General features: G+C 41.1%; 1 protein-coding gene and 1 long non-coding RNA gene across 2 annotated transcripts in view; one reads left to right on the forward strand and one right to left on the reverse strand.

Moving 5' to 3' along the window:
- Positions 1-16,922: 16,922 nt before the first annotated feature.
- Positions 16,923-27,972, reverse strand: part of slit1b (slit homolog 1b (Drosophila)) — an 82,209-nt gene continuing 71,159 nt past the window's right edge. The window contains exons 28-38 of the mRNA XM_086294782.1: positions 27,635-27,729; positions 27,236-27,375; positions 26,923-27,016; positions 26,586-26,723; positions 26,171-26,399; positions 25,887-26,017; positions 22,494-22,648; positions 22,176-22,387; positions 21,470-21,594; positions 21,110-21,318; positions 16,923-20,059 (exon numbers count right to left, since the gene is read on the reverse strand). Of these exons, the coding sequence (XP_086150908.1) occupies positions 19,797-20,059; positions 21,110-21,318; positions 21,470-21,594; positions 22,176-22,387; positions 22,494-22,648; positions 25,887-26,017; positions 26,171-26,399; positions 26,586-26,723; positions 26,923-27,016; positions 27,236-27,375; positions 27,635-27,729 (1,791 nt within the window). The 3' untranslated portion in view covers positions 16,923-19,796. The remainder of the gene's footprint in view (positions 20,060-21,109; positions 21,319-21,469; positions 21,595-22,175; positions 22,388-22,493; positions 22,649-25,886; positions 26,018-26,170; positions 26,400-26,585; positions 26,724-26,922; positions 27,017-27,235; positions 27,376-27,634; positions 27,730-27,972) is intronic.
- LOC147327151 (uncharacterized) lies at positions 19,728-24,793 on the forward strand. The gene is made up of 3 exons (XR_015129800.1): positions 19,728-20,116; positions 20,783-21,275; positions 22,819-24,793. It is a non-coding gene; the product is annotated as an uncharacterized LOC147327151 (long non-coding RNA).

Consider the following 27,972-nt stretch of genomic DNA (forward strand, 5'->3'; position numbering starts at 1 on the left):
TACTGTGCAAAAGTCTTGTGCGAGCACCCAGACTTACTTGTGATTGTAAAAAAGTGAAAATCTTTCAGAAGGTCTTTTTCTGTAAGATTGGATCCCTTTTCACTCATATTCAGTCCAGTCCTTGTAGCTGACCATTTTTGGTTATTACATTACGTAACACCAAACATTCAGGCAAAAAAAGACAATCAAGGAATGAACTAGTGTGGTGTCTGCACATACCAGACAACGTAGAGGAGAAGACACTTTTCTATGTATATGTAACAGTGACAGTTGTGTGGTGTCTCTTGAAGACAACCTAAGTTAATATTTAGTGATGTCACAAGTATGCGCCACTCAGGCCTCATATCTTTACCTCCTTAATTCAAGGTAACGTTACGGGTTGTATGAACACTGCTCGCTTCATGTATACTAAGACAGCAGCCGTTCAAATGAGCCTGGTAAGGTATTCAAGATATTCAAGAAATATTCCATTAATGAAAATGGGACAGACCGACGGCCAACCTGACAACAACTGCTGCAGGGAAATATAAAGATCAGCTTGAAGATGTTTTTCCCCTTATAGTAGGCACTGTCATTTGTGTGTATATATATAGTAGAGAGAGAGAGAGAGAGAGAGGATTTATAGAATGATAGATTTTTGCTTACAGTTGATTAATTTGCGGGAAAGCAGCCTCAGTTTGAAAACTTGTATCATGAACTGAGTGACTAACTTTATTTCACCTATTTTCCTTCATTCAAACCTCAGCAAATTCCCAGACTAAGCTGTTAGCAAATGAAGAAGATGAATACAAAGACAAATGTTCTTATTCAGATTAACACAAAAGTCTGTCTAGAAGAAAAGGTCAGAAAGTTTTCAACCCAAACTAGTTCAGTCTAAAGATATCTATATATCTTAGACACCTCTTAGAATGTGTATGCAAAGGATACGGTTTTGGGTACTAGAAGCTTCCAGATTTCTGATTAGCATCTACGTTGGTACTACATGGGTTAGGGTACTACTGACTGATCACAATAAAGGAGGTTTTACCATCATTACTTAAAACCCCAACTACACGCAGCTAAAGAGTCCATGAGAGGGATGAAATTTGATGAAGTCATTGAGAAGCTTGAAGCCATTAGCAATCATGATGCTTTTTGAATTTATCTGCAGTTGACAACAATGGCCTGCAAATAGACATGGAAGTCTTGACCAGGTTATCTGCCAGCTACACTATAAGGCTTGAAAATAACTGAACAGTTCACTCATTTCATCCCTACATTGTTAGTATTAAGGTTGTCCAAGAGTCCCAAGTTTACGTGTAGTTCACTGCAAAACATTATAAAGTAGGGATTAAAAGAAAAAAATGTGGATAAAAATAAATGTTTCGGTTCCTTTGCACAGCTTGGATGATACTAATGTCTTTTTGACATGAGGAACTAGTCATGCAAAGCAGTTTTTATTATTATTATGTACTTCTTACACCAATGAAACCAACCAGATGTTTGGTGAAAACTATGTAAATATATATTTTGTGCCATATAAGTTCTTCAAATTACTTTCTACATTCCGGTTGTTGGTTTTGTTGTGATAAAAATAGATGTGATTGGTTTTCTGCCTCTGGTTAGCATTGTCACGTGCTTGGAGCTTACGTGTTCTCCGCGTACCTGCATGATTTCTCTGCCAGTACTACAGTTTCCTTCCACTGTTCAACGACACGTTTGGTCATTCTAAACTGGCCGTAGCTGTGAGTGTGAGTGGTTGTTCCCCTCTATTGGTTAGTTTTTTAACTCCGGATCCGAGCTGGCCGAGTGAGATCTCGAGGGAGAACAAAGGGAAGCGGCGGCGGCCTAGAGGGAAGCGAGCCGGCGTCAGGAACAGGCTGAGAGCTCGTGCACACCGCACACCTCTGCCTAGCATCCTGCTCGCCAACGTCCAGTCACTGGAGAACAAGCTTGACGACCTCAGGGCCAGGATAAAGTTCCAGAGAGACATTCGGGACTGCAATCTCCTCTGCTTCACCGAGACATGGCTGAACCCAGCGGTGCCGGACCACGCCATCCAGCCGGCCGAGTTCTTCTCGGTTCACCGCATGGACAGGACACGGGACTCGGGGAAGTCAAGGGGAGGCGGCGTGTGTTTAATGGTGAACAACAACTGGTGCAACAGTGCGAACGTTGTTCCTCTCACACGCTCCTGCACACCAAATCTGGAACTACTGTCCATCATGTGTCGTCCTTTTTATCTACCTCGGGAATTTACATCGGTCATTGTAAGTGCCGTTTATATTCCACCACAAGCGGACACGGTCACCGCCTTATGCGAGCTGCATGAGGCACTCACACAGCACCAGACACAACACCGGGACGCTGCGCTTATTGTGACGGGGGACTTTAATAGCGCCAACCTCAAACGCGCAGCGCCGAACTTTTATCAACACATCACCTGCCCCACCAGGGGTGAAAGGACACTGGACCACTGCTACACTACGGTCAAGGACGGCTACAAGGCACAATCCCGCCCCCCGTTTGGCAAATCTGATCACGCCGCCATCTTCCTCATGCCAAAATACAAACAAAGGCTGAAACAGGAAGTTCCGGTTCAGAGGAAGGTCGCGCGCTGGACGGATCAATCGGTGGCCGCGTTACAGGACGCACTCGATGACGCAGACTGGGGCATGTTCAGAAACAGCTCCGACGATGACGTCAACGTGTTTACGGAAGCGGTTGTGGGATTCATCGGGAAACTAGCAGATGATACCGTGGAGACAAAGACTATCACAACGTTTCCCAACCAGAAGCCGTGGGTGGATAAAACCATCCGCGACGCTCTGAGATCCCGCACCGCTGCCTACAACACGGGACTCATGACGGGGGACATGGACCCGTACAAAGCCGCGTCATATAACGTGCGGAGGGCGGTGAAAGAGGCGAAGCAGCGCTACGGGAGGAAACTAGAGTCACAACTCCAACAGAGTGACTCTAGGAGCCTGTGGCGGGGACTAAGGACAATAACGGACTATAAAGCACCAACAACCGGTATGACGAACGCGGCCGTGACTCTGGCAGACGAGCTGAACACTTTCTATGCTCGCTTCGAGGCTGCAGCTAAGGTCTCCAACAATGCTAGTGTTAGCGGCGCTAACGGCTGCAGACAGGAAGATACTGCCAGCACCGGAAACGTGCTCGTCATCTCCGAGCATGAAGTAAGGAGAGCCTTCAAGAGAGTGAACACCAGGAAAGCAGCAGGACCAGACGGCATCCCAGGTCGTATCCTCAGAGACTGCGCATACCAGCTAGCTCCTGTGTTCACTGAGATATTCAACATCTCTTTATCTCACTCGGTGATCCCCACATGCTTCAAAGAGTCCATCATTGTTCCTGTCCCGAAGAAACCCCACCCTGCTTCTCTCAATGACTATCGCCCTGTAGCCCTCACCTCAGTAGTGATGAAGTGCTTTGAACGCCTGGTCAGAGACTTCATCATTTCTTCACTACCAGACACACTGGACCCACTACAGTTCGCTTACCGTCCAAATCGTTCCACAGACGATGCCATCTCTCATCTCCTCCACACATCACTCACTCACTTGGACACTAGAAGGGGGAATTATGTTAAAATGCTCTTCATAGACTACAGCTCTGCATTTAACACCATAATTCCCTCCACACTCACCACCAAGCTGGAGCATCTGGGACTCAGCTCATCTATGTGTCAGTGGATCTCCAACTTCCTAACTGGCAGACCACAGGCAGTAAGGATGGGCGGACATGTCTCAGCCTCCACCACTCTCAGCACTGGAGCCCCCCAGGGGTGTGTTCTGAGCCCCCTGCTGTACTCTTTGTACACATATGACTGTGTGGCCACTACCAGCTCCACCACCATCATCAAGTTTGCTGACGACACCGTCGTGGTGGGCCTGATCTCTGATAACAACGAGACGGCCTACCTGAAGGAGATTAGGAATCTGGAGAACTGGTGCCAGAGGAACAACCTCCTTCTAAACGTCAGTAAGACAAAGGAGCTGATAGTGGACTTCAGCACTAAGCAGGAGAGGAACTACCAGACCCCCGTCATCAACGAGTGCCCAGTGGAGAGAGTGGACAGCTTCAAATACCTCGGAGTTCACATCACGCAGGACCTGTCATGGTCCTGTCACATCAACACTGTGGTGAAAAAGGCCCGACAGCGTCTCTACCACCTCAGACGCTTGAGAGACTTCCAACTGCCCTCCAAGGTGCTCAGGAACTTTTACTCGTGCACCATAGAGAGCATCCTGGCGGGAAACATCTTAACCTGGTTCGGGAACAGCACCATGCAGGACAGACGAGCTCTAGAGAGGGTTGTGCGGTCAGCTGAGCGCACCATCCGCTCCGAGCTCCCTGACCTGCACTCAATCTACAGCAGGCGGTGCTGGACCAAGGCCAGGAAGATCGTGAAGGACCTCAGCCATCCCAACAACAGACTGTTCTCTCTGCTGAGGTCAGGAAAGCGATTCCGCTCCCTGAAGACCAACACAGAGAGACTGAGGAGGAGCTTCTTCCCGCAGGCGATACGGTCTCTCAATCACACCACCACACAGTACTGACCCACACATATGGTTCTTACACACACACTGGACTTTCTGGACTTTGGTTTTGCACAACACTGGTCACTATATTCTTCATTTCCGGTTAATACTTGTACAGCTGCTGTTATTGTGTATATATTTATTTATATTTAGATTTCTTCATACATTCTTATATAGTTCTATATTGTGTATTTTGTTGTACAGTTATTTTATTTTCAACTTTAATTTATATATTTTATCTTATTCTTCCCAGTTAAATTTACCCTTCATTCTAATTTGTGTTGTACAGTTATTTCATTTTTAACCTTAATTTATATTTTATTCCTTCCTAGTTAAATTTACCCTTTTTAATTTTTCATATTTATTTCCTATCTTATTCATAGCCTTTCCTTTTTTGTTTTCTTTAGGTCACGAGCAGTTGTCCAAGCATTTCACTACATATCGTACTGTGTATGACTGTGTACGTGACAAATAAAAATTTGAATTTGAATTTGAATTTGAATTTTCACGATAGACTGGTGACCTGGGTGCACCCTTCACCAGTGACAAACTGGAACAGGCTATGGCCAGGCTTGGGAAAAAGTGATGTCTTTGTTTTGTTTTTTTGCTTGTTTTCTTGTTTTTAAATTATTGTGTTCTTATAGACTAAAAATAAATAAATCAAGATTTATTTAACTGATTGGATCCTGATGAAATGACAATGTTCCTTGAATGTATTTAGGAAATTGCAAACATTTAGAAATAAAATCACTGATATATCTGTTGATTTATTTATTTTTAATTTAAGACAGTTAAAAATGTTAAGTTGCCCAGCCAGAGTTCTTTGCTTACATGTCTTGAATTTTTCTGGTTTCTCACTGACTCTAAGTTTGAAATGCCAACTATTTCATTTAGACTGATATGGCAAAGCAAATTCTGCAAATGATTACACTTGAGAAGCGAAAACTAAGAAAGCTTCTTTTCCAGCAACAAATTACTCGATTGCTAAGCTTGTCTGTTGATATACATACATGAAAAGAAGCACATATTTTATTTCGTACATTTAAACCAGCTGAACTGCCTGCTGTTGCTGGTCTTCCTATTATAAGATGATGGAGCAAAAGTGCAGCAGCAGCAACCTTGTAATAAAAAGCTTTAATGGTTCCTATTGTGTCCTTCACCTCAGAGCATGGCAGAAATGTTTGCTAAAGAAATGTACAAGTAGAAACATTTGATATAAAATATTCTCCTCATTCCGACCTTTACTCCTGAGACATGAACACATTTCCCTCCTCTCGGTCTGTTTTTCATATACACACTGACTGCTGTGAAAATGTCAGAGCCCCCATCAGAAGCCCCTCCTGCTGTGGTGTGTGGTGGCTGTGCCCAGCAAGGCTCCCCATTACTGATTAATGGAACCACATCAGCACCGTTCAATTAAGACTCAGCACCAGCCCCATGCGGTCGTCTCCCCAGGCCTGTCTGAGCCGCGTTTAGCTGTGACACACCAAGGATGGCGGCTCCTAACAAGCTCCATACAGAAACTGATGTGCAGCGGAGGGTGAAGAGCCATAACTTACATTACTGTTAACCTACTTTTCAAAATGTTGTTTTATGCCTGTGTGCAGTTCCTTGGCTTGTCTTTGTGTATGAAAGATGATATACAAATAAACTTGCCAGGTTTCCCACAAACCATACATGTGGCATGAATTATCGATATAAATTTCGGCTAGTCGTTGCAAAAACATCTGATCATGTGATCAAATAACTCATGTGACGGAAAATGTTTGTTGGCACCAGATGTAAGAAACTCGTCCTTTTCTGAGTCTTTAATGATAATTTGAATATGTTAGTGATTATTAGATACAATAGATTTAAACAATCATTATGACATCACCACCGGTTCAGGGGGACAGTGAGACAATGGTAATTTTGACTACAGTGACTGAGGGTTGATGCACTTAACTGGGGATAACATTTATTGGATAACCTCAGATCTAATTAATTAATTGTGCAACTGTCACAGCTTTATTCAAAAATTAAAATCTGTGCTGGATTATTTTGTGTTTCACAGACATGGCTTTTAGGTTTTGTTGATCTGCTGCAGCAATGTTTTCTCTGGCCTGCCACTTATGGTTTTGCTCAGTTCTTCAAACCTTTTAAAGACACAATGCACACCTGAGATATGCCAAGTTTTTGTCTAATAGCTCTTTGGGAATCACATTATTGGTGCAGAAATATAATTTGATATCTGTCAAACTGTGGTCTTTTCCTAGATTCAACTAAAGAAATGGAAACAAATTATGTTTTTTAACAAAGTGCTTAAAGGCACAATTTAACATTGTTTTTTTTTTGCTAAACTGTCTGTTACGTGCTCCTCAGCTGTCTGTAAAAAAGAGGCCAGCCACCCTTTAGCAAAAGCTCATTTTCACCTCTTGTATCCACGATCTCGTGTTTTTGGTCACTACCCAAAGCTTGTGGCTATAGGTGAGGGTAGAGAGGGTAGAAGTAGAGCTTTGCTTTTATGCTCAGCTCTCTCTTCACTATGATGGACCAGTACAGCATCTGCATGACTGCAGCCACTGCTAACCCTAACCATAGAGATAGCGTGAGGAGTTCAGTCATCTGAGAGAGGTGCAGAGCAGGGCCACTACTAGTTTTAGCATCTGACCAGGATGCCTCCTGGATATCTCCTGGGTGTTCTGGGCATGTCTTACTGGAAAGACCCAGGACCAAGGTCTTTCCTCATCCAGCTCATCTGGAGTTGGCTGGGGAGAGGGAGTCCTGAGCTATTCTGCTCTGGACCCGGAGCATGGATAAGGGCAGAAAATGGATGAATGGATGGTCTGTTATGTGTAGACAAAACACTGGTCCATCCCTTGATATAGGCAGATGTTTTATGCTTGAGTGATTCATAGTTGGTTAACACTGTTGCCTCATAGCAAGAAGGTTCTGGATTTGAATCCTCCATCTGGCCATGGCCTTTCTGTCTGGACTTTGCATGTTCTCCCACAGTCCAAAGACATTCAGTTGGTAGGGTTAGCTTAATTGGTCATTCTAAATTGCACATAGGTGGGAATGTGAGTGCGAAAGGTTGTCTGAATCTCTGTGTTAGACCTGGGGCTTGTCCAGGGTGTACCCCACCTGTTGCCCTATGGCAGCTGGGATAGACTCCAGCCATCCTGAGACTCTAAATTGGATAAGTAGAACAAAATGATAGGATGTGCGATTGATAAGGCAGTTTTAAATGGTTTAACAAACCAACAAAAAAAAAGCCTAGAGAACCATTTGTTCTCCAAGACCACTTCAAAAAATATAAGAAATTCTGGCTTCCTGGAAGCAGATGGATATAAAGATATGAAGGCTCAGACATTCTCGGACAGAAGCTATTTTAACGTAAGTTATTTTAGACTGTGCTTGTGGCTTTCTTTATGCAGCTGTAAACAGTATAACTACATGAAAAAAGCAAAGCATCATAGATCAACTTTAATTAAGAGAAAAACACCAAACATCTTTCTATAAGTCACACAAAGACCAGACATAGAGGTTACTGCTTTCACGTGTGCTAGACACTTATTCATATTCACCCAGAAAGTACATCATTGTTTGCATGGCGTCTTTCAGCAGATTTCCTTGTCCTCCATAATAAACCTTTTTATGCAATTTGCCCGTTGCATTTACAGTATAACAGCACTTCAACAACATGCAGGATAAGCTCACAAAGCTAACAACAGATAACAAAGCTCCCACAAGTCACACAAGGACTATAATTATAGTTGGTTTGTTTCTTTATTTATTTATTAATCAGCACAGCATAAGGATCATCTCCAACTGCAGTGAACCGATTATTTTTTTTCATTAAGTACTACTGCTCTATATTAATAAAAAATATGCTGATAAAAAAAGTCTGCTGTCCACCTCCTCTCAACATCGCGACAGTCTCTGTCAGCATAAAGATACAAAAAGAAGAAGCTCCCCGCCACAACAGAGGAGACTAGCCTTTACTGCTATTACGGTATCATACACTGTATAACCCATCAGACACAACAGCACAACACTTTGGCCTTGTAGATGGTTGCAATGGCTGTTGGCATATAAGTCTCAATACAGGATTTAATCAACCCAGTGAACACAGTGAAGTACAATTTAATGCTTCTTTGTACGGAAGGACAGATTTAAAACACACTGCAAAAGCAGCCCATGTGGTTTTAAAGGTAAAGGTATTCTGCAGAGGCTGAGATTTCAGTCTGACTGAAGCTCACATTTAATTTTTGAAAACCACAAAAGAAAAAAAATCGTGGGTAAAAAAACCTTCAAATGATTATTGAACAAGTATTTCAAAAGAAAGACAAAAAGTGTTTTCTGCATTTTCTGTATGATTATGTTCTTTCTCCAATCATATTCAAGCCCCTGAAAACAGGAGTTAGCTCTGTGTTAAGAAATGCACTCATTCCTTTAAATGGGAGCAGGATTTAGTTTTTATGTCACAGTAAAAACGTGTTTATTTTGCTGCTGCTGACCATGTTTTAGTCATGTTTTCACTGTTTTATTCTGTGTTCATTAATGTAAGAATCAGTTCAAAATGATCAGGAAAGAAGAAGAAAATTGATCCGCATCCCACCCTAAACCCACACCTACATTCACACAGACAGTTTGCGTCAAAGTCATGCAAACAATAAAGTCCCCCCCCAACTCTAGCTAATTTCACATGCAGAGTTTGAATTTTTTTTTTTTTAACTCAAAGTGCTTTTTTTCAAATGAACTATAATGTATTTTAGTAAAAGTCTATTAATAGAAACAACATGAAAACACTTTAGGAATGTGAAGGTCTGAGTGAAGATCACTCTATTGATCAGTGCTTGGCTTTACACACTTTTCTAGTGAATTTCAGTTCATTGTTTAACTGTTTGGCCAAAACTTTTTTTTTCACCATTTCTTGACTTTTTATCAATAACAGTTTAAAAATCTTGTCCAACTTTTTAAATTTAATTTAGTTAAAAATGATGATTAGATGCTACTTGCTTCTGTCTCCAAATAACCAAATAAAGCAGATATAGCTTTTGTCAGATTTGCTCTTCTGTGAAACTTTATTCATTTTAGGATGCTAAAAAACATTTTCAAATCAGAAGTCATAAAATGTCTCACAGTCAAAGACAAAAAAATGACCAGACACAGAATGTAGGAAAAGAATGCACCGTGTGTTTCTTTGAGTTCTTTGAGCGTGAACTTTCTTGCTTCAGTATTGGAAGGCCACAGCTGAACCGAAGACAACGTAGCTGTCGTCTGCAGCTTTCGTGGATCTTTATATGTTGACAGAAAGAATGAAACACACGCAGAAACCCTTCACAACCTCCATTTGATTGGATTTACTACAGCTCCTCAACAATTTGGCCATGACACAAAAAAAATTTCTTTTCACTTTCAGAGAAAGAAATGAAAACATCTCAATCACAACTTAATTTGACACAGAAGAAAGAGCAAATGCTCAGCAAGGTCAAACCTAATTGAAAGTGATTGAAACCCTTTTCTATAGGGGACTGATAGCAACCTTTGCAGTTATTTCACTTTTCTTTCTCTTTCTGTTACAGGAGCTCCTCCCAGGTCACCTTGATAGTTTAGAAACCTTCTTTTAGCAGCTGCCTGAAATATTGGGATTGCCTCTGGCGCTCTCAACCCCCACCATATCCCTCTTTTATCTTCCCCTCAACCCCCCAACCTGCTTTAATTTCTCATTTCCTCCCACTTTCTCTTTTTTGCACATTTTTATTTTATTTTATATATATTTTTTGCTTTATCCTCAGTTTCCATTTCCTACTTAGTCATCTTCTCTCTTTCCTCTCTTTACTATGATTACACTCGCAGCATCTTAAAGATGCCATAGCCACAGGGTGCTTGTGTGTGTGTGTGTGTGTGTGTGTGTGTGTGTTTGTTTCAAGCTACTGGCTTCATGAGGTTATACAGCAGATCCAATGGGCACCTTGAGACCACTAACCATGATCATATCAATAAAAGGGCATCTGCTCTATGGCAAAAAGGCGAGTGAAAGAGAAGAGAAGGAAAAACAGAATGTGTGTGTGTGTGTGCGTGAGTGTGTGTGTGTGGATGGGGGAGGAAAAACACAAGGAGAAGAAGGGAGGAGGGGAGTGAACAAAGAAGAAAAGAGCATATGTAGAGAACAGAGAAAGGAAAGGAGATGATGGGGGAGAAAGATGAACAAAAGGCAGCAGGACACAAGTGAAAAAAGAGTGATCATCAGAGTGTGTGTTGAGAAAAAGACCAGAGAAAGAGAGCATAGATGAAAACATAGAAGGATAAGGAAGAGGACAGAGAAAGTAAGAGGTGGACATACATGGTAGAAGCACTGAAGACAGTGAATAGAACTGAAAACAAAAGTGTGAATCGTAAATAAATGAATACAGGAGGACTCGGGAGAAGACAAATAGAAACTAAAAAACAGAAAACACAACATGTCGTGGTGAAAATAAGAAAAAAATAGAGAAATATAAAAATAACTTGAAAATATCTGGAGGAGTAATGATTAAAAAAACAACAAATGGGAGGATATAAATGAAAAAGAACGGACCAAAAATAAAAATGATATAAGTAAAGGGAAGAGTGGAAAGCAAAGAGAAACTAAAAGTGGGAGAAGATGAGAACAAGAAGAGGGATGAAGCGGAGACAAATAAAGAAGTTCATTCAATGGTAGTCAGAATGAGTGAGGAGGGGGAGAGAGAGGATGTAGTGATGTGAAAGATGAGGAGGAGAAATAAGAGAAGAGAGGAGCAAAAGAGCAAGGACATCAGAGAGGAGATAGAAAACAAAAACAAGGAGAAGTGGATGAAGAGTGGAGAGAAAAATGAAATGTACGTGTAAGAAGAGCTGAGAGGATGAATCAATAAGATGAGAGGAAACAAGAGACGGGAGGAGAAGAGAAGAAAAAAGGAGAGGATCCAAGAAGTGATGAAGGGAGGAGGCGAAATGAGGAGAGGAAATGAGAGAACAAGAGGCAAAATGAGATGACACGAGAAGAGAGGAGACAACAGTTGACAGAAAGAGAAAAGGAGATGAGGGCCCACAAGCGAAGAAAAGAGGAGAGGAAACAAGGACACGTCAGAGGAAAAGAAAGCAGAAAAGAGCAAAGCCAAACAAGAATGAAGGAAGGGAGGTGAGAGATGAAGGAAGCGAGAACCAGAGGAGGTAAAACATATGGGCTGAAAACAAGGGGAAAACAGGAAAAACAAGAGGAAAGGAAATCAGGACACACAGGGGCAAAGGAAACACCAGGGCAGAATTAAGGGCAGAAAAGGGGAAGTAAGCAAGGAAGAACAGGAAATGAGAAAAAAAATGAGAGGAGGGAAAGGAGGAGGGAAAAGCAGATAAGAGGAGACAAGAGGGTCCATCCGGAGAGTGTGTTACACACAGGTAGTCCTGTGCAGGTGAGAACAACTTACTGCCCCCTGCTGCTGTCGGGCAGCATTAAACAGGTTTCTTTGATTGCTTAAAGAGTCGATATTAACTTTCAAAATAAGTCAATGTGCTCATTTAAAAAGCCAGTGAATTTTAAAGCATGAAGGTTAAGATAAGCTAACACATGACAATAAGTACTTTAATGAATACATTATTACATTTTTGTCTTGTTCTGTTGTGTTTTCCTTTGTTGACTGCTAAAATTTCGTAAACTGCTACATTCATAAAAAAATAAAGATTCATGTATTTTGCATGTATTACAAAACACTGAAACAACATGTTAGTAAAATTCACCAACACCAACTTCAGTTTGAATTCTGATCAAACTTGCACTTTTGCACAAATTTGCAGTTTTCTTTCTAAACTGTCTAGTATTTGAATAAAAGCAGAAAAATGTCTATAAAAAAGTACATTCAAAGAAAGATGTTTCATGCTTCAATGTGAAAAGGTTGAAGAATACTAGCAGCTCATTCAGTTCTCAGACTTTGTCCTAGAATAATAATAACGATTTAAATGGAAACACAGTTACATTTTCAGTTAATTCAGAGTGCTCACAAAACAAAACAGGGATCAAACAAAAGAACGTTTCCTAAAGATGAAAAATGGCAAAAGTTATATATGATTAAAAAAAAATACTGCTCTATATTGGCTCTTTTTAAGTCCAATCATAGCTTGGTCGTCTGTCAAAAGCTTACAAAAGGACCTTGAGTCTTTTTTTAAAGTACTGTGAACAGGAAAGAACAGAAATGAACTTTCACACTCAACATAAAAGCAATAATTTTGCGATCACACATTCGCATAATAAAGAATTTGCAGTCAAGAAGCAACAGACAGGATTTAAATAAGTTATGCCAATGCCAAATGTCAGATATTCTTTGAGAAGTAACCTGATACTGTGTATCTGAGAACACAGCCCTGAGTGGCACGAACTGGACCACCGCCTACAGAGCTGATCAATATTTCAATCTATGTGTTCAGTCTTAATTCATTATTGAAACCCTCACACCAGGGCTGTGTTTACTCTCATTTCACAGCCCTTCACTTTTTGACTATATTAATTTGTTTAATTTCTGCATGCCTAGAGATGCTCTAAAGAAATTTCAGCTTAAAGGTAAAATTGAGGTTTATATTAAGACAGCATGAATCAAATGTTAATAAGGACAATTTAAGGTTTTTAGTAAAACACTTTGGTTACCTTGCTTTTGCTTTCTTGAAAAGCTGGCTATGGAAGAATTTATTCACTCGTTCTTTAAAATATGCAATGTGCAGTGTGCCTGTTTTCCAGAGGACCAGCACTACCGCCTTCTTTGTTTGTGCAAACTGCTTCCTTGATTTAATTTCCTTGAGAGATTGAATTAATTTTCATTTTTCCTTTGTGTTTTACCAACATGAATTCCTCTCTCTGGGAAAAGATGCAGGCGCTGTGAATTACTTTGCACAAAGATCCTCATACACGATGTAGTTTTGCTAATGCAACACCACCTCAGTTCTTCTTGATGTGATCAGCTGTATCTGACAATCATCCTACCGTCTGTTCGTTGCACCGCATGTGTCATTTTTGGCTCTTTGTGTGCAGCAGATTGGTGGTGTGAGAAGATGTGGAGGCTTTATTGGAATTGGGGGGTTGGGAAGGTGCTGCTGCTGCAGTGACTCAATCCTCCTATAAAGACCCAAAGAGCCAGAGGAGAATAGAGGAGTCAGTGGAGAGAAGAGGAGAGGGGGAAGGGTTAAAAATGGCAGTGACGAAAGGTTGAGAAGAGGGGGGCAGCTGGATGGTTTGCAGAGGTGGAGGTAGGGGCAACGGAGATATGCAGCAGGTTTCAGAGTGTGTGTATTTCTGCGTGTGTGCGCGCTGGGGGAGGAGAGGCTCTGTCAAAGCCGATGGGGGTATATATTATGTTTTATGGCTACGAAGGGATGCATAAATCACAGTTTCATTAAACGGCTTTGGTCTCCGAATGCTAACTCCTCCCCCAACTCCCACCCAAAGGGATATCCCTCTTCTGCGTCTATCCGTCATTCCTCAAAAGCAGCCACCCATCCTCCCTCGTCGCTCCATCTACCGTTCTTCTTCTTTTCCAACCCCTTTCGCTCTCAGCCTTTCCACCACTCTCTCATCCTCTCTTCCCCTGTCTCCATGAGCAGCCATCAACCATCCACTCAGTCTGAATGGAGGATAGCCATGGCACAGTGAGGTCAAAGGTCAAAACAACAAGAAGAAAAAGAAATGTGATAGCCAGTGTCAAGTTTAACGAGAATGGAAAAGAAGGAAGGAGAAACAACTCTTTATTTAAATAAATAGGAAAGAGACGCATTACTCGTTGTCTCTGTTTAGGCGAGACAACAGAAACCATAACATCAAAATTCCCATGAATCATGTGAGGTTGGTTTTCTTAAATGCAAACGTTTTTCTACAGGCTACAAATGATACAGACACAACATCCTCTCCAACATATAAAAATACTATGACAAAAACGAATGCATTATAAGATTATTATAATATATATTACAATCTGTTAGGTTGTTACTGTATGTAGATGTGCTACAGTTATAACAATAACGATAACAATAAAAGCTACATTAGTTCAATTCTGGACCTTTATGAACATTTTGAATCAAAGGCTAAAATTCAAACCATGTTAAAACTAATATAAGTTTTAGTTTCACATCTATATAAATAACATGACATCATATATAAAAGCTACATTGTCTGTGTGGCATTCCTATGGTACGTTCACTGGTTCGGACCAAATTGGAGAGGGAGTGTTTGATTCCAAAAAGCAGGCTGCATCGCTGGATAATGACGTTCATTACAACAGGACGACTTCTTCTTGTTGGAAGCATCTTCCAATGACAAGCACACACACATACAGGTTTTTGTACTTCTACACATGTAAGGATCCTCCTTCACACAATAACACCTTCTGTAAGGCCTTAACCTTAACTCTCCACACGCCAAACATTTCCAGTCAACATGATATCAGGACAGATTCCACATGTCACGTATTTAACTTTTCGGGTGTCATTTTGCTTCACTAAATGACACGAGGAAGCGCCAGGGTTAAGGTCAGGGTGTGGTTGTCAATCATGGTGTGAACTGACAACCCGTTCTCACTCCCAAAGCGTAACATTTTACGCTAGGTGACAAATCGTCACCATATTACGTTTTCGGCTACCCACCACGTTCCTAAATGACGACCTCGGAAAAAGAGGGAATATGAGAACCGTCTGGACTGAACCTACACATGTTCGCTCTTTTTCTTCAAATCGCTTAGAAACACGCTATTTAACATCATTAAAGTCCTGGTTAAGGTCAGGAATAAGGTTATGGTCAGGGCTAGGGATAAGGTTAGGTTTAGGGCTGGAATACAGGGCTGGAACGTCTATTACCGCGGGAGCGTCATTGCACTGGATTCCAGCCATAACCCGCCGCGTACCATAAGAACGCCGAAGGTCTCCTTTCGCGTTCCTCAGGAACGCCGCGGGACGTGACAAAACGTCGACATGTTACGCCTCGGGAGTGAGAACGCTCTGGAACTGATGTGCGAAAAGCAAAAAATGCATAGTGATAACACATTAAATTATCATGGTATTTCATGACACCAAGCTGTTCCAGCTGGCTGGATATCATTTTAAATTTTTAAATACTTTTGCCAGTATAGGAGTATTCCACCTAAACAAAGACAATTTCCGAAAACAAATGTAATTGCTAATGTTTCAGTCCATGTATTAAAAACTATACACAACCAACCAAGTATTCCTTTCCTTTTTTGTTCAGTACAACATGTTGCTAAAGAATTTGGTTTTAATTGTCCAATTTGTTACAGTGAAGATCAAATCTAAAAATTACGTTATTGCTGCAAGGAAAAGTAGAGGAAATTTCAGCAAAAATTGGAAATATTTTGTTGAGGAATTGATATGTTTCTTTGTTGGGCTATTATGACATTAGAAAGCAACACTTTGGGCTGTGGTGAATTCTGAAAGCCTTACTAAGCTGAGAAATTTAGGCAAATGATAATTCATCATTATTATTATTAAAAATAATTATTATAGTAGTAGGTGCAATGCATCTTAGACTGCTCTAACTGCTTTAGCAGAAAAATAATCAACAATTACTTTCAAGTTTCACTGTCATGGATTATGTGACGGAAACAAATTATCAAAAATTTCAAAGAATTTTCATGTATTTTGTAAATTAATAGCCTGGGAATAGGAAGTTTGCTCAAATTAAGCATAAATTTAAGAGCAAAGTATTCTTTAATGCAGAGTTTCACAACTCTGAGATTTAATCCCCAGCTCTAACCTCAACCCTGCCTAACCCTAAATAAAGTCTTAACCTTCAATCAGCCCTTTAAATTCGCAAAGTGCAATGTCCTCACTTTAAAGAGATTTTAAGAGGTCCTCACAAATGAGAAGAACAAGAACACACACACACACACACACACACACACACACACACACACACACACACACACACACACACACACACATACTGCTGGTCTAAACTGTGAAAATGTGAGTCTGGTAAGCAGCAAAGTGAATACATCACACACTAACTAATGCCTCTGTCACCTTTAACCTCTAGTGTGTGTTCATGTCAAGAAATGGAGCAAGATGACCTTCGACATCATTGTGGATTTAAGATTGAAGACGACAGTTTCTTACCGGACTGCTTTCAAAAAGTAGGTGGGAACTTCGGATTATTTTATTTACCAATTTAAACAACAATGAGTTTGCTGCCATCTTTGCCATCTGCATTACCAACGGGACACATGTATCAACAGAAATGTTTGTTACTTTTTGGTGTGTTTGCACGTGTGAACACACACACACACACACACACACACACACACACACATATATATATATATATATATATATATATATATATATATATATATATATATATATATATATATATTAGGGGTGCAACGATATTCGTATCGATATTGAACCGTTCGATACAGTGCTTTCGGTTCGGTACGCATATGTATCGAACAATACAAAATTTGTAATTTATTTTATCAACTTTCGTTCTGACGATGCTGTCTGTGTTGAGCGCTCAGTGAATCTGCGTTCGACTACTCCGCCTAGGGTCGACAGTGCAGCCTAGGCGGAGTAGTCGAACGCAGATTCACTGAGCGCTCAACACAGACAGCATCGTCAGAAGGAAGAGCGCAGGGCAAGCTAGCGAGACAGAAGTTAAGCTCTCCTTACAACATGGACCTCCCCCACCCTCATTCAGATCTGGCGTTTGGAATTGTTTTGGTTTTCATGTGACGTATGACCCTGAAGGTAAGCCAGTCATGGACTAAAGTAAAACAGTATGTTGGATGTGCCATGCAATGCTCAATTACATGGGTGGGAACTAGTGTGTTAGCGCAGTTAGCTCGTTAACGTGTTGGCCGTCTAGCCCCATGCACGGGCGATCGGCGGTAGCTCGTTAACGGAGATTTGCCGTGTTGTGGCGTTAAGGTCATTTCAACGAGATTAACCTGAAAGCACTAGTGGGAACACAACGAATATGACTGCACATTTACGCCGACATCATCCTAGTGCAAAGACAAGTGGAAGCAGAAAAAAAACAAGCAAGCATGCTACTAACTTTAGCCGAGTCATTTAGACAGCTGTTTAATATATGCTGCTGAGAATATAGCCCAGAAGAAGCGGATAGTATAGCAGTATATACAGAGGCAGAGACATTTCTCTGTAATAAACTCTCTTTTCCAAAGATGAGTGATTCCTCAATCAGATACAGGGCTTGCAATATCGCTAGCCCGACGTCCTGGAGCTAGCGATTTTTTTCAGTCGGGGTACCAAAATCTATCTCTGCCCTGCCCGTCGGGCTATTGTAGGAAGTAAAAATATATGTCAATGCTTTTGCATTCGTTCGGAAATGTAGCTGGGTAATTATGTCATTGGCATCGGTGAGCCACTGTCAATATGTGACATATTGAAATCGCGTTTGAATTTGCGCTTGTTTTTTTGCTTTCACTTTGCAATCGTGCGAACTGTGTATAGAGAGCGACAGCACTGATCTGTGAGTGATGATAATTTGCGCACCAATTCCTCTGACATTGTCTTATTAATTGTTAGCTTACTATCAAACATGACAAGTGAAATCTCCCGCAGCTTAAACATGTGAGAGGTTGATCGCGCAGAGAATCGCTGAGCTTATGTGAGTGCGCGTGTAAAAGCAGCAGGATTTATATTTGACTACGATGACCTGGATGACTGAGAACCTTCACAGACAGATATATATTTTAGTTCTGCTGAGCCAAATAAGACAGGTCAGGGTGAAGAAGTGACAGCCAAAGAAAAGCTTACCACAAAACGGAGAAGTTATGACAAATCAGACTATAAGGCAAAAAGAAAGTGCAGCTTTATGGTTTCATGGACAAAAGAATTTCTGTGGCTGCAATATGACGAGCTAAATAACCAGGGCTGCACATAAGTGGTCCGCAGGTGCGCATTCGCTGTCAAAATAAAAAACACGCACAAGGGTTAGGGTTAAATTTAAAAACTGTACTTTTGAGTTAAAATATATATTTATAATTTTAATAAATGACAAATTAAAAAGGCATGAACATTTTTTTTGTATCGAAAAAATATCGAACCGTGACACCAAAGTATCGAACCGAACCGTGAATTTTGTGTATCGTTGCACCCCTAATATATATATATATATATACATATATATATATATACATATATATATATATATATATATATATATAGTGTGTTTGTTTTTTGTTCTTGAATTCGACATAGAAACGTGTTGTGATTAATCGTAATTTTTTGTGAAATGTAATTTTGTGAAATGAGAATGTTAGTATTGTGCAGTATTTCAAAAAAATTTTCTTGACAAGATAAATCTGAAGACCATATATTGAAGCACTATAGAGATCCAAAGCCACAAATAAACGCCTGTTTTATTAGCATTAGTGTTATTTAGTATTTTTTAAAAAGCTTTTGCTATAAAGTGTCTAGTGATCCTGTCAATCAATTGTTATAGGTGATATTATTCAGATGATTGACGTTTGATAGTTTTGTAAATTTAGATGCCAGACTGAAGTGGAAATTTGCACAGCTCTTACATATAAATTAAATAACTGCACTTGACCATAAAAAGGTCAAATTTGTGCTTATTTTCCTAAATTGAGACTACTTTGAAAGGAAACAGATTGATATGACAGAAGACTGAGCTTTAGTGAAGAAATAACTGAGCATTTTTCTGAGTTTATGCTTGATGGCAGGTTGAGAATTTCAGTAGTAGATCATCGTAAAAAGTTCTGTAACAACACTGTTGAACGTGATATTGTAAGATAATTAAATCTGGTTTGGTAGATGTTTTACATTGCTGAAAAAATGGAGTAATTCTCTCATCAATTTTGAATGTCAAAGCTTCTTTATTGTAAATGGGTCCTGAAATAATTAGCGCCTTTACTTCCTCCAACAAATCACTGTTTGCTGTTGCGATTTTTGGGGTAACAAAGAGAAGGCATACAGAGGCTTCTCACCACACAAGTATGACTAATGAGCTGGAGTTTGGTAGTTAGAGAAGGTTCTCCTACAGCAGGTGAAGAAAAGGAAGTTGATGATGATGAGGTCGACTCGTTGATTTCATGTCTCGAAAGGGAAGAAGTGTCTTATGTTACAAAACTGCATCTGAGCACAAAACACCAAAAAATGTCTGTTTTTCAGTGAAACAAATCCTACAGTGTGTGTACCTGTTTAGCTTGGTGTGTGTCTGCTGTGATTGAAACTATGTGTCTGGATGTGTGCGTGTGTGCACCACTGGTACTACACACACTCCTTGCAGCCACATTCCACAGGCTTCTCCACGTCCTGCGTAAACGAGGTGCCGTCGTCGCATTCGAAGGTGAGCCGCCGGCGTCGCACCCTCAGAGGAGCGCAGCAGGAGGCGGCGCTGATGTCCGGCTTCGCTGTCGTTTGGCAGCGACCTTGACATTCAACCCAGGAAAAAGGTTTTGACGTCTGGCAGAGGATGGTGCCACGCTGCAGCCGGTGGTAATCCCTGACTGGCTCGCCTCGACATGGGGACTCTGTGGGAGGTAGCACAGGCAGATGGATAAAAGAGGGTCCAACTGTGTTTCCATAAGGTAAAGATGAAAAATATTTGACCTTTTGCGTGATCAAACTTTTAAATTTGAACTTTTTCTTAAAGTGTGAGACACAAATAAAAAAATGAAAAATGCAAAAAACTGAAGAGTGGCCAAACTAACTATTAACAGAAATCATTTTTTTAGTGTTTCATAGTGTTTAACTCATCTGTCTTTGATTAAAAGAAACTACCGTCTTTCTACTGCACAGAAACTACCATCTGAGACCATAAACACAGTTTATGGTAGTTTGACGTGTGAGCGATTACACTATGTTATTCATTTAGTAAATTATGATTCACAGAATGAGTCAAGAGAAACAGTGGTAGAGAAATAGGTTATGCTTTGAACTGGGTCCACCCTGTAAAGGACAAGTTGCTACCTGTAAGCGTGCAGCATCCCTCAGTTTTTTCTCACCCAGCTCTCTTGTCAGGTCCAGTTTCTAATGACCACAGTCTCTGGGGTTCTTTCTTAAAATAAGCTCTATAACAAATTTGTTCTATAAATATCTTGCAGATTTCTGCGATGTTTAATTTTGAAGCTGTGAAATTTTATTTGTGAATCAGTATAATTGTCTTTAATTCTCATTTGAATCCTTTATTACGGTAAGACTTTCTAATTTGTGTTGTGACATCTGAAATCTTTTTAACTATTTATTTGTAACAGAGCAGCTGAGCAGACAGGCGAGCAAAGCGAGAGAGCCGGGGAAACAACATGCAGGAAAAACCTGGGATACTTCAGCATATGGTTGCATGCTCAGCCCGGTGAGCTATACTGGCCTTTTTATTTTGGAAGCACTTTGAGACTATGGCTGTCACATGAAATATATATAATGATAAGTAAAAACTTAACTTTTAAAATATCAAGTAGAGTATAATTTAATACCCATGAAATCATGATACATGTTTTAAAGGCTGGCATTATTTTCTTAAATACATAAACCTCTCAGCACCCTGTAACAATTTCAAATACCGACTGCTCATCCCGACTCACCTATATCACAGCTCTCTCCAGTGTACCCCTGCTCACAGATGCACCTTTCTCCATCCTCTGTCGTCTGACACTGGCCATGCAGACACTTCAGACCCCGGCATGAGCCCGTGGGCTCCTTCTGGAGGTTACACAGTGCACCGTAATATACCTCCTCGCAGTCACAGCGGTATGTTTCTGCATCCAGCACCACGCACACACCCTTCACACACCTGGAATTAAAAGAAGCAGATGAGGAAAAGAATCAGTATTAAAAAAGGATTTTATAAATGTTACAAAAACCACTTTGAGTAATGAGTGAAGACATTTGGAAGCACACGTCCTGTACTAAGCACGTAACATGCCACGATAAGTGCTGCTCACTTGCTGCCTTCACAGGGGTTGGCACCAGCTGCTAGAGTGACAACATCCACTCTAGTAAGACCTCCTGTTACTGGCTGGTCACAGTGTTGTCCTGTCCAACCTTGCTGGCAGTGGCACTGAGGGCCCTGTGAGAGAGAAGACATCTGTGCTTTACTCGTTTTCTACGAAACTGCAGTTCTTTAATACACTATGTTCAGTTCGATACAATTTTATTCATACAGAATCACATCAGAACCACAGTTGCCTCAAGGCCTTTTATATTGTAAGGTAGAGACCCTACAATAACAGAGAAAACTCCAATGATTAAACAACCTCCTACAAACAAGGACTTGGCAACCGTGGGAAGGAAAAACTCCCTTCACAGTTCAGGGAGGGGCAGCCATCTGCAGCAACTCGTTGGGGATAATGGGAGGAAGACAGGACAAATAAAAAACTGTGTGTATAACCTAATTTATATTAGCTCAGTAATAGCTTGATTACACCCAGAAGCACTGAGCTAGCATTCATTCATTCAGGAAAACAGGAAATTTAAAAGTGATCTGGAAACTAGAGCTAAATTAAATCATAATCACACTGTGACACTTTGACAACATTCTTTGTAAATTACATGTTTGTCTCCTAATTTATGTAAAAAATATGCTTTAATTTAACATCTATGCCATTATTACATTTGCAAGAGGTTTCACTGCTGACAGTGTGTTGCTACCTGTGGACCGTTGGGTTGGCAGATGCCGTGCAGGCAGTAGAGTTTGCGACAGGCTTTGCAGCCCGGCACCACCCCCAGCTTCATGTGGCTGCGAGTGAAGTCCTGCAGCTCGTGGTTGATATAAAGGTTCCTGATGCAGCCGTGGAAGCTTGACATGTTGAGGGTCTGAGAGGAGAGACCCAGAGAGGCTGGCATCACTTCCTCAGGCATACCTGGACAGACAGAAAATCAATTGGTTATGTCAGAATATTCCACAAAACTGTGGAGCATGAATACAAAGGTTCATGTCTGAACTGAGGTGTGAAGCCCTGGTCCTACCTCCCACATACAGACGGGCCTCCCCTGTTGCTGGACGACTTCCTCCCTGACTGTCCAGTGTTGTTGGCTCTCCTCCATCCACTGACAGGTTCACCATCCGATTAAAGGTCACCAGCTCTAGCGTGTGGAAATGCCCATCGTTGACAGTCTCTGTGCTATTATGGAGGAGGCAACAACATTGCATTATGTTTTAGGCACTATGTAAAAATGTAACTGAGCGGAAGGACAGTGGAGCAGCTACGTCTTTTTGTCAGTGACTGTTTCCACTTTGATTTTTGCTGGTATTATTCAAATGAATAACAACTTGTCTTTCTTTCTCTTTTAGATACTAATGATCAGTCTAACCTTTAATCCAGGAAGCTGGTGAACTAATGTACAGTGCCCTAAACTAAACATTTGCCTCGTGGAAGTGGGGCCTGTCCCTGCATTCGCTGGACGAGTAACTTCAAGACTTTTCCATTTGGATGTTCAAAAAGAGGAAAAGAGTTGTGTAATAATTTGTGCATATTAACCAAATCCAAAATCGGCCTGGTGACTGTTAAGAGCTTTAAACTCAAAGATGATTACTAGAGCAACTAAAAAAATATCAACAACAACTCAGGCCTCAGCCTATTCCCTGAACATTGTTGATGACTAACATGCCAGTCAGTTTATAATGGCCATGAAAGGTTGCTATCATGCAGGCAGAGAAGAGGTCTGTCTTATCTGTAAAGGCAGATCGTTCCACAGTTTTGGAGCTGCTACAGCAAAAGTTTCCACTCAGTCCTGGGTACATTCAGGAATAGCCGATCAGCTGACCTGAGAGAGCGGTTGGGTGTATAAATCTGTAGCAGCTCAGAAAGATAAGATGGGGCTAGGCCATGGAGGGCTTTAAAAGCAAATAAAAGAAATTTCAAATGAATCCTTAAAGAAATGGGCAGCCAGTGAAGTGAAGCTAAAATAGGGGAGATGTGCGCAAACTTTCCAGTGCCAGTTAAAAGACGCGCTGCAGCATTTTGCACCCTCTGTAGATGAGTAATGTATGAAGCACTGATCCCTATATAAAGTGCATTACAGTAATCCAGCCGAGTGCTAACAAAGGCGTGGATTAATAAGGTAAACTTAACTCAAACCAGAACACGAATAGAAAACAAAATACAATGAAACTCAAACACTGGGTCACATGACCCAGTGTTAGACACTAACACTATCCCTATATCATTTTCTTTGTCTCTAATTTTAGTCACTTGTTACATTTTTTTCCAGTTTTCTCATCGCTCTTCTCTTCTCAAGTCTTTATCTGTTCGTTTCTTTTTTTACATCTTGGTCCCAAAGCCCTCTCGTCTGCAGCTGCACATCACACAGATTTGCCCAAAGCACGTGTGTGCGGGAGGCTGCCAGCTGGCCGTGCCTCCTCCTTCTTAACACTGAACCATGCAAACATTTAAGCACTTGATACCTGATCAAGTGGACTCTCAACTATAAAGTGTCCTCTGGCTGAATCTGTGATTAAATCAGAAAACCCACAGCGCTGATGTCATGTGTCCACATTCCCAAATAAAGCAGGACTGTCTCTGAGCAACGACACAGACCTAACGGGCGCTGAGCATGGTTGCTGAGCTACAGTGAGCTGAGAGGATGATGAGGGCCTGACAGGAGTCCAGTGGATTATTCAGCTCAACAAACTCTCAGCTTTTGAACTTCTGATGATCAGAATACAGTAATCAACATGCAGCAGTTTGCGTGAATCAGAGGGTTGAGTGTAATGTTAAACATGTTGAGCTGGTCAAATTCAGGTGCCAATCATGACCCTCACACGGTACAACTTCAGTGCTTAGTCTAAATGTAGTGCACATTTACTTCCTGTCTTTAGGAGAAATGAAGCATTTGATTGTTTATTTTACTGCATTAAAACAACTGAAACCCACATTTTTTTACCTTTAAATTTAACAAATGTCTGGTTCCATTTTTCCTGCTAACATATGAGATTAGTAAACTAGTGAATAAAGTTTAAGCATTCTTACTGGGAATGCAATATGAAATATGAACGATTCCTTCTTACCAAGAGGGAGTCATTCATATTTTTCAGAACTATACCATGGTTATTCTTAGATGTGCTTGATTGAATGCTTGGTTTTTAGTAAAGTGTTATGTCCTTAGTTCACAGCATGAACCCAAGCTTGCACATTCCCAGAAAATCAGCCTGATAATGTCTTCTTTGTCAAAATCCACTGTAGAAACAGGGTATTTATTTCAGATTTGCACTGCCTCATTGTTGGTCTCTCTGTGTCACCAGATTTAATAAAACGCAGCTTTTGGCCTGGTGGATCAACTGGATGTCTTCAAGGAAACATTATTTGTAGTATAAAATTCTCTCTTTATAATTCATTTGAAAGTGTTTCTGTGGTTCAGCTACAAATGAGAGACTGTAATACAAAAGGGGGATTTAGATAAAATAGATGGATGTTTTAGAACACTGAATCAAACTGTTCAACACAGTGTGGAGAATTCATAGTCATGATATGAAAAACCTTTAAGTAATGCGTTGCCAAGTTAACTAGCGTGCACCAGCCTGTGCAGTCACCTGATATCACTTTGTACCTCAAGATGTGGCAGTAAGTCACTTAGTCCAATTTGAGAGGAAGTAGCTGTGCTTAGTAAACTTCTTTTCTATAGACAGTCTATGATTCTGACCACTTCTCACTCATGCTGAAGGAGTCAGTGAATTAAACTGCGACAACAAACAAAAGACCAGCTGAAGCTTTTGGCAGGATGGAGATGAAAGCCTGCCAGCAAAGCACCTCTTTTCCCCATGCCCACCCCCTAGCCAGCTGCGTCAGGCAACACCAAGACCTGCAGGCACGGTCTGTCCAACAAGCTGAAATCAAGTAGCATCAAGAAGATCATTATTCAGGTTGTTCATTGGGTGATTTATATGCTGTAGCAAAGTTCAGCATTGGTAAATGCAAACACTGGTTACTCTATTGTCCGTGCACCCATAGAAATGACAGGCAGCCAAGTTTAAAAAACAAAAATGGCATTGCTTAAGATCCAGAACTGCTACTGAGCACTAAATGAGGGATGCTGCACATTGCAGCTTTAGAGTACTGTGAAACTGTCTTTCAGTTTGCCAGTTATACAGACATTTAATCTAATTTCAAGTTATACCCCTGATTACTACGGATATACTACAATATACTACTGATTTTGTTTCTGGAAATATTTTTGCGATTGTGTTGTGTGAGGAAATTGTGTGTGAGATTAACCTCTGACACTGTGCTTAGAACATATTACCCTGCTTTTCTAAATGTTTCCCTAATATGTCTATTTAAGCATATTCATGAGAATCAGAAGGACCACCCATCAGCCATGGGTGACGGGTGGTCCTTCTGACCACTGTGTGTGTGTGTTTACCTGTAGATAGCAGTGGCAGGTTGGTTCCCTGGGTCATATGTGACCCTGACATGACCCTGATGGAGCTCCACAGCGATTGGCTCATTGTCCCCGTTATAGAGCAAGATACCATTTTCCTCTGCTGTTGACACCTAACGCACAGACACGCACAAAAACACACCAATAAAGGTCTGTGTGTGTGTGTGCCTGAACTTGCTGCTGCTGAAATTGATTTCTGACACTCTTCCGTGTCTGTCACCTAACACGTGCTCTCGCTAGGTGTGGACTTGTGAGCATGTTCTCACCTGTAGCGTGATGTTCGTTTGAGGCCAGTTTTTGACATCTTGAAGCTGAACATAAGAATCCCTGTCAACAAAGTTGACGCTGACCAGCTTCTCACAGTTCTGACCCTCAAAGCCTGGCAGGCACTGACACACTGCAGTTCCCAGCTTTTCCTCACAGAGGGCACCGTTCTGACACTGAGCAAGCTGGCAAGGCAGCGGGGCAGGAAGGGCCACCTCACAAAACTCACCACTGAGGAGGAAAAAGAGGTCATAATAAAGGATATCAGACATGACATACAAAGAAATACAATGATCCCACTTCCTACCATGATAATCAAACCAGCACTATGGTCTTATGATGATAAAGGAAACTCACAGTACCCAGTTTCTTAGATTTGTATCTGCACAGTTCATAGTTTTTTAAGGTTGCCAGCACCTGTATCCCTGCGGACAAACACAACTGTAGCCATCCAGATGGTCAACACACTGGGCTCCATTCTGACATCGATGATCCACACACTCATTATAATCAATACCGCAGTCTGGCCCCACCCACCCTGGGATGCATACACACCTGGAACACAAACACACACAAATATGCATAAATACTAATTAACAAATGGTGTAGGATTTGGGGAAGTAAATAGAAACATTAGAAAAAATTAACTCTGTATATGTTTATCTGCATGTGTCTGTAATTTCTCTCTCATCTGGGATCCCAAACTTAGCCAAGTCTGAAGTAATTGTGTGTGTGCGTGTGTGCGCATTTTCACCTGGGGCCGTTTGGAGTGCTGACGCAGGTGGATTGATGCTGACAGGGGTTTCTACCAGGAGAGCAAACACCTTCCTCTTCTTCACACAGCAGACCTAAAACAGGTGTTACAGGAATCTGTCTGTGAAGGTTCTCAGTCATCCAGGTCATCGTAGTCAAAGGAGCTTGCAAAGAAAAGCGTCTGGACTTCTTTGCAAGCTCCTTTGACTGTTACAGGAATCCTCAATATGTTACTGTGATGGATCAGCTATGCAGCATTTTTCTAAGTGAACAGTTTGTAAAATGTAATAAATATTCAGATGCTGCTTTTGTACCCGTGTAGTTTGGAGGGCACAAGCAGGTGTAGTTGCCAACTCCGTCGACACAGGTGGCGCCACTCTCACAACCATGGTCCTCACAATCGTCCACGTTCACCTCGCAAAAAGTGCCATGGAAACCAAAAGCACATGCACAGCTTAAAAAAGAACAAAAGAAGAAACTTGACTATGAAGACGAAACATTTAGACAAATTCAAATATTTCCATGTGCTAAATGCATTAACGCGCTAATATCAAACATTTATTAGCATGGTATATATTTTAGCATACTAATGTTTGAATCTTAGCAGGTGGGCTTGATTCTGCAACATGATGCCACATCCATCCACTAGACCAAATCTGTTGGTGGGGTTGGTAAAGAGGTTTTTTCTGCTACTTTCACCAAATTTTTGTTACCTGAATCCTCTAGTCTGCTCATCACTCAGGCAGGTTCCTCCATTGGTGCAGGGATTGCTGACGCAGGCGTCAACTGGAGTCTCGCAGTGTTTGCCCTACACACCACATGCATGCAAACTGAATTGACAGCATATTTTTGATGAGCATAGACAAACAGATCAGGCCAAGCTGAGTAACCGGATGGGATTATCAGAGACAGATGTGATCTCAAAACAATCACAGACTACACACGAACACATAAAATATTGGATCAGTGGCTTTAAACATCAGATCTAGCTCTGTAAATATATTACTGTGGGACTGCCAGAGCTCATATTTTGATGATAAAGCTTAAGAAA

The sequence above is a fragment of the Aulonocara sp. 'chitande type north' Nkhata Bay genome, linkage group LG6, assembly GCF_057382095.1.
Source record: "Aulonocara sp. 'chitande type north' Nkhata Bay isolate Kocher_YH1m ecotype deep benthic linkage group LG6, A_spYH_male_GT1.1, whole genome shotgun sequence".
In the NCBI taxonomy this organism is placed as follows: Eukaryota; Metazoa; Chordata; class Actinopteri; order Cichliformes; family Cichlidae; genus Aulonocara; species Aulonocara sp. 'chitande type north' Nkhata Bay.